This window comes from Branchiostoma belcheri, unplaced genomic scaffold, assembly GCF_001625305.1.
Source record: "Branchiostoma belcheri isolate BF01 breed outbred unplaced genomic scaffold, Haploidv18h27 scaffold18, whole genome shotgun sequence".
NCBI classification, from domain to species: Eukaryota; Metazoa; Chordata; class Leptocardii; order Amphioxiformes; family Branchiostomatidae; genus Branchiostoma; species Branchiostoma belcheri.
The window spans coordinates 1,331,836-1,348,068 of NW_017803268.1; the positions used below are offsets into that span (position 1 = coordinate 1,331,836).

Here is a 16,233-nt window from a genome sequence, read left to right on the forward strand (position 1 = left end):
AGCAGTACGATGGCCATCGATAGCACAACGGTAGGTAGACTGAAAGTATCTAGACATCAGATAGGTAAGGTAAAAGACATGAATGATCTTACGAAGATTTTGTTAAGATAACATTTGTAAATTCGTACAAAATACAGTTGTAAAGTCATGATGACAATATGACCCAAACATACAATAAGTGAATAACCCATATACGTACAATCAACGTCTTTCATTCATTAATCTTTTTGTGGTTTGAATGTACTATGTACTATGGAACACACTATAGCTGCAGCTAAGTACGTGATGGCATTTTTGTCTGTATTCACTAGATTGACTCAGACGACACAGTGATAAATATATTCTTCTGTCTGTGGCAATCATCGACCAATCAGTGGTGCATGTCCTCAAAAGCAGCAAGACGGCCATCGATAACACAACAGTAGGTAGACTGAAAGCATCTGGACATCAGATAAACTCTGTAGACTACATCGCTGAGGCAAAATGGGGTTTCCTTGGTCAATACTATCTCTATTAGCTTGTGCTGCCTAAAACGATGTGTGGTTTGGGCACGACAATGTCTGCAATACAGTGCTGGGTGGTGGACATCAACGTTAAAGATATCGCTACAGTACTTGGTGGAACATCATGACTACTTAGGCTGCATGTCCTTAAAAGAGGCGAGATGTCCATCTAAATAACAAAGTAGAAATCGCTGAATTTGGACATGAGGAATGTCCTTGCGGAATAATCATCCGACGAAATACAGGTTTGTATAACAGAAAAGGCACCCAAAGCGATTTCAGGCCAGTATTCCTCGATTTTCAAAGTCACTTGCTGGTTATGTGGTGTGCCAAAGTGCTGGTTATTTTTTAATCAACCCTTTCCCATAGCATACTGATATCTGTGAGGCAAAAGTACGATGTTGCCATTTGAAGGATAACGGTTGCTTGTTCCATATCGTTGGCTGTTTCTAACTGGTAAGTTGCAGCCAAGTACTTGATGGCAATTTTGTCCTGCACCAGATTGATGCTAGGCAGACGACAGTGATGAATATATTCTTCTGTGTGCGGCAATCATCGACCAATCAGTGCTGCATGTCCTCAAAAGCAGCAAGACGGTCATCGATAACACAACAGTGGGTAGACTGAAAGCATCTGGACATCAGATAAAGCATGGCCTTAGACAGTAATTACTCTGAGGTCTCTGTAGACTACATCGCTGAGGCAAAATGGGGTTTCCCCGGTCAATGCTATCTCCATTACCTCGTGCAGCCTGGCTCAAAAGATATATGTTTTGGGAACGACAACGGCTGCATTACAGTACTGAGCCGTGGCCAGCAACGTTAAGATGTCGCTACAGTACTTGGTGGAACATCATGACTACTTAGGCTTAGGATAAGTTTCTTTGCTTGTCCCCATAGATTGTATCCGCCCTGTGCATGTCTACACATGTACATTGGTGATTTTCTTGTCGTGGTTCTTGCCCTATCAAGGGGGCTATGTAAATCAACAAGTTGTCTCCAATTTGACTTCTTCGACGTCTGGTATCCATCTTTGAATTGTTTTCAATATTCATAACTGTACAGTTAAAGACAATTTATCGAGTACATACTCAATAACTACAATTACATACAACACCTGGTTGAATACCAACTACTTAACAATAATCTAACCTGTGACTCCTTATATATATATAATTGTGAAAGCTAAAAAAAACTAATACAGCTAGAAAGGTAAGATTTGCAAAGCAATTACATAATGTTTACCTTAGCATATAGTCTGCTCTGTTAATTCTAACTCAAACACATTCAAGTATATGGTGACTGGAGTCCAAATCCCTCCTGCTATAAAATTGCAACATGATGTTACCCAACACTAGTTACCATGGTGACAGACGTCTGGTTCAGTTCATTGACCTTATGTGTTTAGAACAGAGGAAGAAACAGAGCGATAACAATATGTTATTCTTCGGTAAACATAATATGTGGCGAGAGGTTATTTACTGTACGTTACCTGTTTCATGCTTCTTACTATACACAATGCAGTATCTAGATGAATGCATCAGCTTTAAACACCCTAGCCTCCAGCTATCTGCGGAAAGTCGTGATCTTCCTCTCAGTATCTAAAACATGATAATACATTTGTTACATTATGAATACACGTGGATGTTATAACCTTGCACGACAAAGCCTGCCTTACATAAGTGTTCCCTGTAGATTTATTATGACGAATCATTGGATAAAATTGGACGCCACCAAATGACCCTGTTGTGTCAGAGCCAATAGTAAATCACGTATCTTCCTGTGGTTGCTCGCTAAGTAAGCCTAACATGTACTATCGGGGCTTGAAACTCATTTTTGGGAAAATGTGCACTGGTGCACCCAACCTAAAACATTAGGTGCACAAAACATTTTTGAGTGCACCATATAAAAAAGCCTAATTTAAGATCTTACAGTTCCTCTTCTAAGCTTGAATCTGAACTGGGAGCTAACTTTAAAACCTTACACAAGTACTCCAATAAAGATTTTATCATTTTTCTGATACTTTTAATAGATGCCAAGAATATCCCTCGTACTATTATACTTTCAATTTTTTTCTTAAAAAAATACAAAAATGTTTGAGTGCACCTACAGAAAAAAATTGGGTACACAGCTCCAATTTTGGGTGCACTAAGGTGCGCATGTACCCAGTATTTCAAGCCCTGAATATAGATATGGTGCAATGACCCTGTGACTATAGCATCTGGTAATATGAGAGTTGGCAACTGCAATATGAGAGAATATCTTCCCGTGCGCAGTTAACGATGCTTATAATGATCGTAACATGCAGTTATGAGCCAAAATGCTTCTGCAAGTGGCTCATGTTACTATTACTGGTGTGAGAGTCTAGATCTGATTGCTTAACCAAAGTGACCTATGCCACGTTTTAATAGTAATGGGCTAAAATTGGTACATGTAAAAAGGCAGCCAACGCGATTTCAGGACAGTTAAATTTTCAAAGTCAAGATTGAGTCATTTTTTAAATTAAACCAAACCAAGCCAATTCCATAGCATACTGATTTCTGTGAGGCAAAAGTACGACGTTGCCGTCGGAAAACTTGTTTCGTATCGTTGGCTGGTTCTAGCTATTCATTTGTGGTACAAAAATATAGAGGGCCTCACAAACCTTGTTTTGGGGCTACTAGCAAACGCTCAAAGTATAAAATGATAAGCATATGCTAAGAAATAGCAATAAATGTCAATGTAAGACAGGTTTCCTCATTCAGAATATTTTTCAAATAATATCATTCAAGAAAATACAACTAGAAAATTTGCAAAGCAACTGCATAATGTTTTCCTTCGCATATGGTCTGCTATGTTAATTCGTACTCAACAACATTCATATATATGGTCTAAATCCCTCTTGCTACAAAATTCCAACATGATGTAACCCAACACCAGTTACCATGGCGATAGACGTCTGGTTCAGGTCATTAACCTTATTTGTTTGGAGAAGAAGAGGACGAAAGTGAGCAAAAACAATATGTTTTTCTTCGGTAAACATAAATAGACAAAAAGTACATTTCCACATTGAGAATATTTTGGTCGCCCAAAAATTGTCTTCAAATAGTTACTCAAGATATAAATACCCTCATGTATCCCTCGTGCGTTTCTTTATTCGATCTTATATTGCATCTTATAATCTCATCACTGCCTGAAACCTTGTTGGCAACAAGAAAAGCTTCACGCTTGAAGGAACCCAAGGTTTATCGACTGTGACTGAATTTGCATAATCCGTCCCTTGGGCTTTGTTAGGTTCTAAAGTACAGGACTTAACAAGAACACACAGCAGAATAAATTTGAAGATAAACCACTCAATGTTATGCACACAGCTTGCGTGTTGTTGATTTTTAAGCCTTGTTTTGTGTTTAAGTGGTTTATCAATATATTTTTCTGTGTATTCTTGTTAAGTACAGGACTTAATAAGAACACACAGCAGAATAAATTTAAAGATAACCCACTCACAATCTTATGCAGACAACGTGCGTGTAGTTGGTTTTAAGCCTTATGTTGTGTATAAATGGTTTATCTTTAATATATTCTGCTGTGTATTCTTGTTAAGTACAGGACTCATTAATAATAACAAGAATACACAGCAGAATATATTGAAGATAAACCATTTACAGTGTTATGCATACAGCGTGCATGTTGTTGATTTTTAAGCCTTTGCTGTGTATAACTTATTGGTTGGCATCAGCAAGGATCATAATTTTAAGTGATGACAATTGGACTCCTTATAAAGATATCAGAGTTATGTAGGCCGTTCTAACACAACAAGCTAGTCGACCACCTACCTACCTCTGATACAACGATTATACGTTATTACTAAAGAAACCTTGGTAAAGTATCTTCTCTATTGGTTCAAATAAATTCATCAAAATTAATGTGAAATTACATTTACAAAACAAAAGTTAATGTTTACAATTTGAAAACGTAGAAAGAAGTGATCATTAATGCCTATTTCTTGAGTTAACTGCTGTGTAGGCCATCTGAGCTTTCTAAAAGAGAGACACACCCAAATGCTGCTGATGCCAGCTTTGATCGTAAAAATGTAGAGACTATGAGTTGGTTACCAAGCAGCGTTGTTTGACAGTTAGGCAATGCAGAAGCTACGCAATTATGCATGGATAATATGGAACAATTGCCGACAGACATGTCATTTGTTGAACGCTTGCAGCAGCCTAGAGTTACGGTTGAAAATTGCAACAAGTGTGAACCGTAATGTCGTCTGACACCCTGAGTGCAAGTACCCGGATGTAAGTATCTCTTCAGTTTTTCTTCCTCTTTTTTCTTGGAATTTTCACATTTTTAGTAAAGTTAGGCCACACAAGATAAAATGTATAGATGACGTCCGTCTGTGCATTAATTTTGGCCTGTTCCCAGAAGAAGAAGAAAAAAAGAAATTCCGCTTCCTGTAACTATGACCAAAGAGTCACTGCAGTGCCAAATTGCAAGATTGGAAGATATGTGATGAAAGAAAGGAAACAGGACAGGACGACAACTGCTGCTCCACTGGTTTATTGTTGTTTTCATGACGAATAAAAGACTTGTAGGTTGTTACACTGTGTTCTCTCATTCGATTTGTGTCCTAACATTTGTCGTCCCTTAGTATATTTCAAATCTAGGCATCTTTTGGCCCCTCTTCTTTTTTTCTTGCTCTCTCGCATTAAATGTAGGGTCTCCAGAGGACGTCATCCACATAAATTACTTGGTGTGGCCTTAGTACATTAACATATTTCTTGCGATAGTACATTGGCACATTTCCTGTTAAGGCGTCTCAAAACAGGTCATCGATTTGCCAGCTTTCTATCGGATTAAATTCATTTCAAATTGTAAATCAATATGGTATAGTGTGTTATAAATATTACATTAGCGCTACTAATGACCCTTCAGGCCATCTGTGGCTATAAGATAACAGCAGTGTTAAAATCTGACACGCCTTTTCTTGATGCCAATTTGAGGAGAAATTTGTGCGTCTGTTTCCCCCTTGAAGCCCTTAACCGGAGACTCGTTTTTTTGCCCTCATTAGGCCAACCAATTTCATTTCTTGGTTAACGGATTCGCCCGCTTCATTTTTTTTCTGATTTGCAGATAAAAATAAAATTCAGAATCAAGTGCAAAATGCTCATATTTTGCCCTGAACAGTTGAAGACAGTCCTTTTCTTCCTAGTTGTTACAGTTATTCCATCTTTCAATGCAGTGGTATCATTAAAAGTTCAAAATTCATTGTTTAAATTTTGAACTAGGCCTGTTTTTATTTTTTTTCGCCCGCCCGCTCCATTATTCTTCTTCAAAAATCCGTTAACCAAGAAATCAAATTGGTGTGGCCTTAGTTGGATTTAATCACCCGACAGATTTCCAGATGGTACTGCCGCACTGGAGACCGTTTATTCACCAGTGTTAGAGTCGGGTTGCAATGTGCACTTGTTGGGGCTTTTACAATAGAATGTTTATTGCAAATTCATGCCCGAAGGCTAATTGCAAGATTTTGTGATTTTACAATTACATTTAATGACATTGAATGCTATTTTAGACTGGCAAAACTTTTGACATTTACTGCCATTTCTTATTACTACATTTTTATCATTTTGTATACTTAAAGTGTTTGAAATAGCCTAACACCAAGCTACTTGAGGATTCTCTTTATTTTTTGGTACCACCAATAAATAATAGCTAGAACCAGCCTACGATACGAAACAAGCAACCATTTCTATCGGCGACTTTGCATTTTTTTTTGCCTCACAGATATCAGTATGCTATTAAATAGGGTTGATTCAACTTACTACATTTAAAAAAATGACCAAAAAATTTACACAAAAAATCCAATTGTACTGCTCTAAAATCGCTTTTGGTGTGGCAGCACTTTTAAAACCTTTGAATTTGAGTATGCTCCAAAGACTATTCTGGTTACAGAAACGTGAATAGATCTCTACATAGTAAGTAACACAGAAAGGACAAACGGAATATTCCGGTATAAAAGGCCATGTATAAAGGAAATCCGACTCTAGAAATGCCCCACTGCGTGTGTGAATAGAACACCTCATTGATAACTTAAACCCTAAGGATAACTCCCAGCACCTTTAGTGTTTACATTATGCATTATTTACGAAGGTATGCTGGTACCCGCCCAAGCAATTAGATAACCCCTTGAATTTTTGTGGTAGGCTTTGCACTGAATATCGCGTTGGGTGCTTATGTGTTGGATACATTACCATATTAATGAATGAATGAAGACCTTTAATGTACATTTTTCCCCGCTGGGCTAAAGACAGGTCACATATTGACAAAGTACATCAATGTTGATAATAAAACGGCTATAGTACACAAGTACTTTCAACTTCCTCTCGCTTTCTGGTAATCTTATAAATGCAGTTGGCTGTATGAGTAGTTAGAGCTGGTTTGTTAAAGACTGCAAGGAATATAAATTTCTCTATACTATTCAAATACTTAAATTGATGAAAACCACGCAGATTCCAGGAGGGAAAGACTGTCCTAATGAAACATGAATTGACTGCTAATAAACTATTACAAAATACTATTTTCCGTTGTACATTTAGGTTCAATATTACTATCATTATGTTTACCGAAGGAAAACATATTGTTTTTGCTACGTTTCTTCTTCTTCTCCAGTGACCTCTGACCTGACTGAACTAGACTGTCTCTCACCATGGTAACTGGTGTTGGGTTACATAATGTTGCAATTTTATAGTAGGAGGGATTTAGACTCATGTCACCATATATGTCAATGAGTAAGAATTAACAGAGCAGCCCATATGCGAAGAAAAACATTATGTATTTGTTTTGCGAATGTTACCTTTCTAGTTTTTAAAGCATTTCTTATTTGCAGTAGAGAGAAACTAATGCTATTATCCTTAATGGTCATATGGGAAATAAAGCAACCAAACAGATCGTTCGACCCAAATTCACAAATCATTTTCTCACACTCCCCGGGTTTTCGCGTCGATAGAATCCAAATCAAACTACCATCTGTTGTCAAATTACAAATCAATAAGCCAATAACTGATTCATAACATCTAATATAGATCTTACGGCTGTTTCTATACCGTTTTTTCTATGCTTTTTATTATAAATTACGACAAGGACGTGTTCCAAATGTCACGCCTTTGAGCATCTTAGTGAAATTATTGCTCATCTCTCTTTAGTCTTTCATGTAAATGTCAAATTGTAAAGTGTTTCAAGAATCATTTAGTTACTCTTTGAAAGAGAAGATGGTGTTCTGATCAAAAAGGAGCCAGAGGAGAGTAGGATCTTGAGGGTTTTTTTTTCTCTTTCGTGTTCTTCTTTTACTAGCACTAAAGCCTAGTAACGTGCAAATGTCATTCTCACAAAAAACATAAAAAATACAACATGCGAGAGCCGTAAATTTATGACTACCATCATCCAACGTATCTTCGCGTTTTGCTGAAAGATAAAATTTAACGTGGTAAACCTGGAAGCCTTTGTCGCATGTGCAGTAAATACTGGCCTCCGGGATCATTCGTGCGCATAGAAGAAGCCATCAATCCATGTTAGTGTCTATTGTATCATATCTAGTTCTATGCCTGGAGTTGTTTATGGCTTATAGGATCAGGCACGGTTCTGAATTGTCTCCATGTATCCAAGGACGTATAGATCTGCGCAAGGCACGGTTGTGGATACCAGTGGACTATCCATAACTGTGCCTGAGCATGGTTATGGATAGAGCATGGTTCTAGATACAACAGTACAGTGCCGATCCTTCGTGTTACGAGTGTAAAGTAAGACCTAAACCTAGCAGGATATCTAAAGTTCATCAAGTTCCTATACATGGTAACCCTATCTCGAACCCGTTACCCTATCCTGGACCCGTCACCCTATACCGTATGTACCGGTACCCTATCCCGTGCCCGTTACCCTATGCCGTACCCCTCACCCTATCCCGTACCCCCCACCCTACCGCCGTGCCCCTCACCCTATCCTGTGCCCCCCACTCTAACCCGCACCCCACCCTAATCCGTACCCTTCACCCTATCCTGTACCCCTCACCCTATCCCGTACCTCCTACCCTATCCCGTACCCCTCACCCTATACCGTGCCTCTCACCCTATCCCGTACACGTTACGTGTACAATATCCCGTACCCGTCACCCTATCCCGTACACCTCACCCTATCCCGTACACCTTACCCTATCCCGTACACCTTACCCTATCCCGTACCCCTCACCCTATACCGTGCCTCTCACCCTATCCCGTACACGTTACGTGTACAATATCCCGTACCCGTCACCCTATCCCGTACACTTCACCCTATCCCGTACACCTCACCCTTTCCCGTACACCTCACCCTTTCCCGTACACCTCACCCTTTCCCGTACACCTCACCCTTTCCCGTACACCTCACCCTATCCCGTACACCTTACCCTATCCCGTACACCTTACCCTATCCCGTACCCTTTTCCTATTCCGAACCCTCACCCTATCGCCTACCCGTCAGAATACGTTCGCACACCGTCCTTTGATCGGGATGAGTACTGATGCACACCATGTGTCCTCCACTCCGGGTGAACTTGAGGACTTCATGAGAGGACGTCAGATCAATATATCCGGTAACAAAAGAGACGCTTTGATTTCCCTGATGGCGGGAAAGATAGATCACCTCAAGCGTTTGGGAAGACACTTCTTATAATCAACAAATGTTTGCGGCAAAGACATACATGTTTGAGCTCTACAACACTCAAATGACGGGGCAATAAAATATCGTTTGTAGTAACGGAAAGGCAGCTATTAAAATCTCAACCAAGCGCAGAGAGAAGACCATCAAGTCTATTTTTACTTAAAGGTGTCTTAGAAGAGCTTTGAATTAGTCTTAATTCTAAACAGCTCGTATAATTGAAGCTTGCTACTTGTGTATGCAAATACTTGGTAAAAGCCTACTAGTAGATGGTGAAAGCCTACTAGTAGATAGAAGTTGAAGCGGCTTAACACTGGGTTTATAAGCTGGTACGTGGACGCGTTACGGTAAGACTTCACGGCGTTAAAATTTTATGAAGGCTGGCGGAAAGGACAGCGATGGTGACCCCGCGATACACATCGCTACTAGCGGGACCAGGCACGGCATTCTCCGCGCTTCTAATTGGCAGCTTGTGGCAATGGTGTACGGGCTCGCGTTGCCTCCGTAGCATACCAAAAACTGTGTGTGGGGGGGGGGGGTCTTTAGGGCCTTTAGGAGCTTTTATGTGCTATTTTCTGATTGAATATAGACAACATAGCCGGCCTGGTTGAATTGCCCCCGTTTTTTAAGAACTGGACTAATCAGAAAACAGCCGAAGACCACCAAACCACCAGTTCTATAAGCCTGCTACGGAGGCTAGGGCTCGCGACAGGTTGCTTTAGCCTCCCCCCAGGCCTTCCTACGGGGGTAGGGATGGTAGAATGCGGCAAAAATGGGAGAATAGTTGGCCTGGAGAGTCTGTCCACGGGAAGGTGGACAAATTTTATTCTTCAAATTTTTTGCTAAATTCTACTTTCCTTGAACCCACTGCATCAGTCTGGTAGGAAGCTATGGTTACCTAGTAGTATTTAAAATTGTAGAGTACAAGCTAAACAAATCTATGAGCGAAAGATGAAGAGAAAAAACCTTACCGTCTAGTTCATAAGGAACCGGCCGTTCGATGTGGTGGCTGGGCCCGGGGTACTCCCCGAACCGCCGGTAGGGTCCGTCCATCCTGCCTTCCCGCTCCATCTCTCACCGATGCCCCGTCAGGAAGTCTTCGGGGAGGGAGGCGACAGTGCCCGAGACATTCCCGGCACCTTCCCGCTGCTTCGCTTCGGGAATTACCTGATGGTTTACGATCTTGTAATGTGGCGCTACAACTGTGAAAAGAGATGGGAGGTCGTATAAAGCATTGCGGGATGGCGGAACCACGTTTGGACGACTGAGGTCTTGTGGGAAAAGATATCCCAGTGAACACTACTGGCAGACGTCGCCAAAAAAACCTTCGCGACGTAAGCTGTGAAAATCACTCATCCGACAGCGATCAACCAACGCCTTTTATGGCGGGAAATTTCCATATTTGGGGACCGTTCATTTTACATCACTAGATCAGAGTATGGGTCTAACTATGAAATATGTTTGCACCATTACCGATCGTAGGTTACTACGGAAATGAAATATGCATAATTTTATTTCAATTTGCAAAAATTTGATTTTGTTCAGTCCCAAAATCTAAAATTTGTCGTTTTGTTCAATCTCAAATTTCTATATATCCCTGCAAATGAACATTGCGACAACCCCTTTATGTGCATCATAATATGATGGAGCTCATACTGGTATAAGACATTCTCGTCGTTGACAAGTAGAATATTATTAGCTAATAATTTGATTTATTCCGTCATAAAAGGCCCGTAAATGTACGGGGAAACGTGAGATGATTTGATTTTCAAATCGGAAAGCCTCGGTGATAATTTATGATGCACACTTGTAAGCGCATAAGCCCCTATTCACACGACCAGCCCCCTTGTTAAGGCCACAGCAAGTAATTTTTATGGATGACATCACTGCGCGCATTGATTTTCGCCTGATTTTGAAAAAAAAAATTGTTGCCCTCTGACAGTGGTCGAGAGGTCGTATATGAGGGCCTGCAAGCCCTTTTTCGTAAGGCGTAATCAGGCCGTTTTAGACTTCGTAATTCGTAGGCAGCCTCCGCAAAAATCAACGTAATTCGTAATTGGACATTAGCCGCAAATCGTAAAGTCGTAATCAGCTCTGAAACTTTAACGTAATTCGTAATAGGCGGCGAAAATTTTGCGTAATTCGTAATCACTACCCCCTTTGCAGGCCCTCGTATATGACGAAAATGGGCAAAGATGTCTGTTGCCATGCCGGAAGGTGGATGACAGATACATATGAAGAGGAGAGACAAGACAATGCTCTAATCTATTGTTTTGTCTTTTACTTTCGATTCAGTGAAGTATTTCATTCCTTTCTTATGTGATGGTGGCTAGCGCTGTATATATGTGATGTTCCGACTGAATGTCCATTTGTACAAAGATTGAAAACTTATATTTTCAGTGACAAATGGATGTTGTAATAGTTGACCGTAAACTTACCACAATATATACATAATTTCTTGATTAACATGGTTTATGATGTAGAAATTTGAAAATGTAGGAATCTTGTTTTTTTGGCCCGCCTTGTTTTTTTCGCCCTATCGCATTAGATTTGGAGTCTGCGGAGGATGTTAACCATAAAATTTACATGCTGTAGCCTAAGCTCCCATTCACACTGCCAGCCCCCTTGTTAAGTGGTCCCGTGGGTAGGAACACGCGAGCGCTATTAGCATTATGCTGTGATAATCGTAAGTACACACGCGCCTTTCTGTACGCGGTGTAACACGGTACATACGGGGGTTGAGCAAATGTCATCGTTGGCTGTGGCAAATATGGGGCAAACCAAGAGAGAGGGTTGTGGAGGGGTGAAAATGCGTAACCTGTTGTTCATATCTATTATAGTTACTGAGTCTCTATTTGTTGTATCCGAAACTGTGCTTTATCCGGAACTATGTTTAGTCACTGTTCTGGATAGCCCACTCGTATCTAGAACACAGTACTTTATCCAGAACCATACTCAGGCACGGTTCTATATTCGTATATCCAGAACCATACTCAGGTACTGTTCTGGATAGTCCGTGCTTATCCAGAACAGCGTTTTATTAGGAGAACCCTACTTAAGCACGGTTCTGGATACTCCACTCGTATCCAGAACAGTGTTGAGTATCCAGAACCATACGCAGGCACCGTTCTGGATAGTCCACCCGTATCCAGAACAGTGCTTTATCCATTACCATGCTCAGGTACAGTTCTGGATAGTCCACACATATTAACAACAATGTTTTATCCAGAACCATGCTGAGGCACGGTTTCGGATAGTCCATACATATCCAGAACCATGCCTGGGTAAATCTACGTACTTAGTACTTGACTACACGGAGGCTATCCAGAACCATGCCTGCTGATCCTAACCCCAACCCATTTAGTTATAAAACTCCAACCCATTCAGGTATAGAAAGGTGTAACATCTGTGTCCATAATATCACCAGGGTCCATAATATCGCCATCTTGAGAAATAGTGCAACACACCCTAGGTATGTACATTTGATGTGTGAAGGAGTGCATACCAAAAGTATGTTGCAGTAAAAATATCTTTAAGCACACTGTTTCTCAAGGTGGCGATATTATGGACCCTGGTGACATTATGGACACAGATGTTAGTCAAGGTAGTAACATCGGGAAAAAATAAAACAGGTCAATTTGATTATGAAATAATTTCGACCAAATTTATCGAAGCAGAAAAGATTATATAATCGATTAAGTAACTTTCACACCTCAGTAAGCTGGCTGCAATCTAAAATGAATTCTCCCTGGTCAATTCTTAGAACTGTGTAGAAAAGGGGGGATGTCCTCAATAGAACACTTAGGAACAGCACGAAACTGACACAGTTTAAGTACCGGACACAGCGTATGCTAAACAGTACACTACCTTACTGTGTCCCCCTGCTGAATGACAGTTAATGTTAATTTATGTTATAACAGAATTTCAAGTCGTGATAGTAGTGATTTTCCAGGATTTGTGACTTGTTTTAATTCTTATTTGAAATTTATAATTCTTATTAGTCCTGATGATAAGATTTGAATTACGTATTTGTGTATAGAAAACGCAATTCAGCACTGGTGCTGCAAAATAAATGTTTTTTTTTTACTTTGAATAAACTATTATCTCTCTCAAAAGTGGGTCATTACAAACCAGTTACTTTGCTTGTATTACAGTGTAATTCGTCGTTGCTGGAGCGTTCATTTGTAATGAGTCCGTGTTTTTCTTGGCCGAAACGCTCGATCAATATTCAATTGGAGTGTAATTGAATTGGGACCGGAGTCTTTTGTTTGCCACTGAAAAACCAGCATGTTGAAAAGATGTTGGCAAGGTGACAGTATATACGCTAACGCGTGGGTGGGTGAGGGTGTATTGATGTACATAATCTGATTTTATTTAGGGTTAGCTCGGCTTTTCTTAGCTTTAGAGATATCGAGATAGAGGTAAGAAAAAAAATACGAACATGCCAAAAATAACGACAAATCGTCAACCCTTTCTTGAATTATCGTTATAACCTTCAAAAGTGAAAAACAAAATTGACCCCTGCAGTTCAAAAAAAGCTGCTAGGGAGCCTACACTTACGCCACTTCTTTATGTTGCTATTAGGGCTATGTGCCACCCAAAAGGCAAAATTCTTACAAATATCCTGAACACAAGCATCTAATATTTTGAATCAGAACTTCAGGAAGGATTTTATATATATCCACCTCGACCTTTCAATATAAAATGCACTTCTCAGCATTTGCTTCTCAACCAGACTGAAGTGCTTTAAAAGCGACACATTGCGATTCACGTTTGTACTGTATGAGATACCTGCACCAAATTGACTATGTTAAAAGGCGTTCAGCTAAATGCATTCTCATTGTGGGGTCAAAGAAGCAGAAACAAAAATTAGGATGTTTTATCCAGTTATCAACCAAGAGCGTTCAATAACAGAAAGTTACTTAGTCAGTGAACAACATTCACAAGAAAACGGGCTGCCGTGCAGGGCTAAAGTTTAATCATGTAAGACTATGCACACAGGGTTTATGTGTGGTGCTTGCATTTTTACTTCAAGCACGTCCAGCACGTCCCTTGTTGAACCATTATCTCAAAGACCCCACAGGTGTAATATTTTCAGTATTTCAGATATTTAACTTCAATAAATCGTGATCATACATTTCAGCGTATAAATCATTGGTACAACATATCATACTTCAACGTAATTCTAAACAACGTAGAAATATACACACACTTAGAATTATATACTACAAATCGCCCGTTGTTTTAATCATGTGGATTTTGGACATACCTATGGGGTCCTTATTGAGCCAGTTCCGCGCCACCACTTCTGTAGAATCTCCGCACCTTTACCTGTCCTACACAAACACACACCACGTGACTTTCTGGAAAAACAGGTTTTCCGTCGAACCGTGGGAAGGAGGTGTCTTGTATGCAGACAACACAAACTTGTCTTCGAATCACTCTCCAACACAACTTTATAGCAAGAATGCGGGCTTCGAGCGTTTCTAAGGTAAGTTTGTAACTTTTCACATTACGTGTGTTGTCCTTGCTAGCCACTAGAGTCCTAATAGTATTACTACAAGCAACAGAAGGGGCGAAATAGGTCAGTAGATAGGCATTAGATTACCCAGCCCGAAAATTCCTGATCTGCAAGAAACATATTGACCTTTTTTGTGGCCGTCTAACCATTTTTTAACTTGTCTACCTTAATAATTATCTTCTTCGAAAATACAGAATTTGAACAGTCTGGTTTTGGCTGGTAACCTAAATGTTGGGACAGTTGCTAGAGTTGGGGGGAGGGCGACCCACTTGAAATTCTACACACACTTGTTTATCTGCGACCCCATACGACTCTTATACAACTTATACACGACTTGTTTTAGCTTTACGACTCTTATAGTATGACTTTCTGAGACAGACCATACAACAAGACAACAAAAATCCTTTCCTTATACGTGGCACACATTTTTTCAGCTCCGTGACTTTTCTTGTTGACTTGGCAAACTCTGCGATGACAGACGGTCACGTTTTCTACATAAATCATGTGCAGAATGTACCATATATGCTTCATACAAGATTTACTACTATAATCGGAAAGCTATATAGCTAGAAGCATAAATCATCGTAAGTGAGCATACTATGCAACAGTTCGAGGCATTTTGCATTCACCAAGTGATCAACATAACGCCGTAAGGCATGCATACCCTCCACCCCAGCGTAACAAGGATGAATAATAATGAAGGCAAATCTGTCACTTTCAAAGCAAAAAAGACGCATATACATGTAACATCCGTGTCCATAATATCACCAGGGTCCATAATATCGCCACCTTGAAAAATAGTGTGCTTTGATATATTTTTACTTCAACATACTTTTGGTATGCACTCCTGCACACCTCAAATGTACATACCTAGGGTATGTTGCAGTAAAAATATCTTTAAGCACACTTTTTCTCAAGGTGGCGATATTATGGACTATGGTGATATTATGGACACAGATGTTAAGAAACGACCAAGCAAGTCACCGTATGTACCAAAAAGTAGAAAAATTCTTACTGTTTTGGAACAGAGCGATGAAATGCAGGTTTTGGACCCCAGTCTCAAATGGTGTGTGCTTGTCTGTGCTCTATACACCGTGACATGTTGACTGTACAGACTTATGACAAGTCACGAATACCGAGAAAGAAGGAAGCGGCTTGGCCTGCGAGTCTGTTTAGTCAACAAACTTGACATTCAGTCCATTCCGTTGTATTTCTTTGCCGTGTCTTTGTCGGTAAAAGTAGAGAAAAGTCATTCCAACAGGTGGCGGTTACAAAATGACCAAAATGACTTTCAATTTCTTCAACTAATTTTTTTCTTTTATTCCAACATGTAATCACCAGACGTGGTGACGACACAATCAATTTTTTTCAACTTATATTAATGCCGCCACCAACACAGGGGACAAATACATGACAGGACAATATTCATTTACACCTGAGCTAAGTGAGGAAAGTCGTGTAAAGTGCCTTTCCCAAGGGCACAAGATCAACTAATTGCATGATTACATAATTTTACTTTGAAGTTAACCAACACGAAGTGATT

General features: G+C 40.0%; 2 protein-coding genes across 2 annotated transcripts in view; one reads left to right on the top strand and one right to left on the bottom strand.

The window, feature by feature from the left end:
* Window positions 1-10,240, bottom strand: part of LOC109467298 (synaptotagmin-6-like) — a 74,200-nt gene extending 63,960 nt beyond the window's left edge. The window contains exon 1 of the mRNA XM_019765242.1: window positions 10,141-10,240. Within this exon, the coding sequence (XP_019620801.1) occupies window positions 10,141-10,240 (100 nt within the window). The remainder of the gene's footprint in view (window positions 1-10,140) is intronic.
* A 170-nt stretch (window positions 10,241-10,410) lies between these two features.
* LOC109467299 (synaptotagmin-4-like) overlaps window positions 10,411-16,233 on the top strand; it is a 10,227-nt gene continuing 4,404 nt past the window's right edge. The window contains exon 1 of the mRNA XM_019765243.1: window positions 10,411-10,423. Coding sequence (XP_019620802.1) covers window positions 10,411-10,423 — 13 coding nt within the window. The remainder of the gene's footprint in view (window positions 10,424-16,233) is intronic.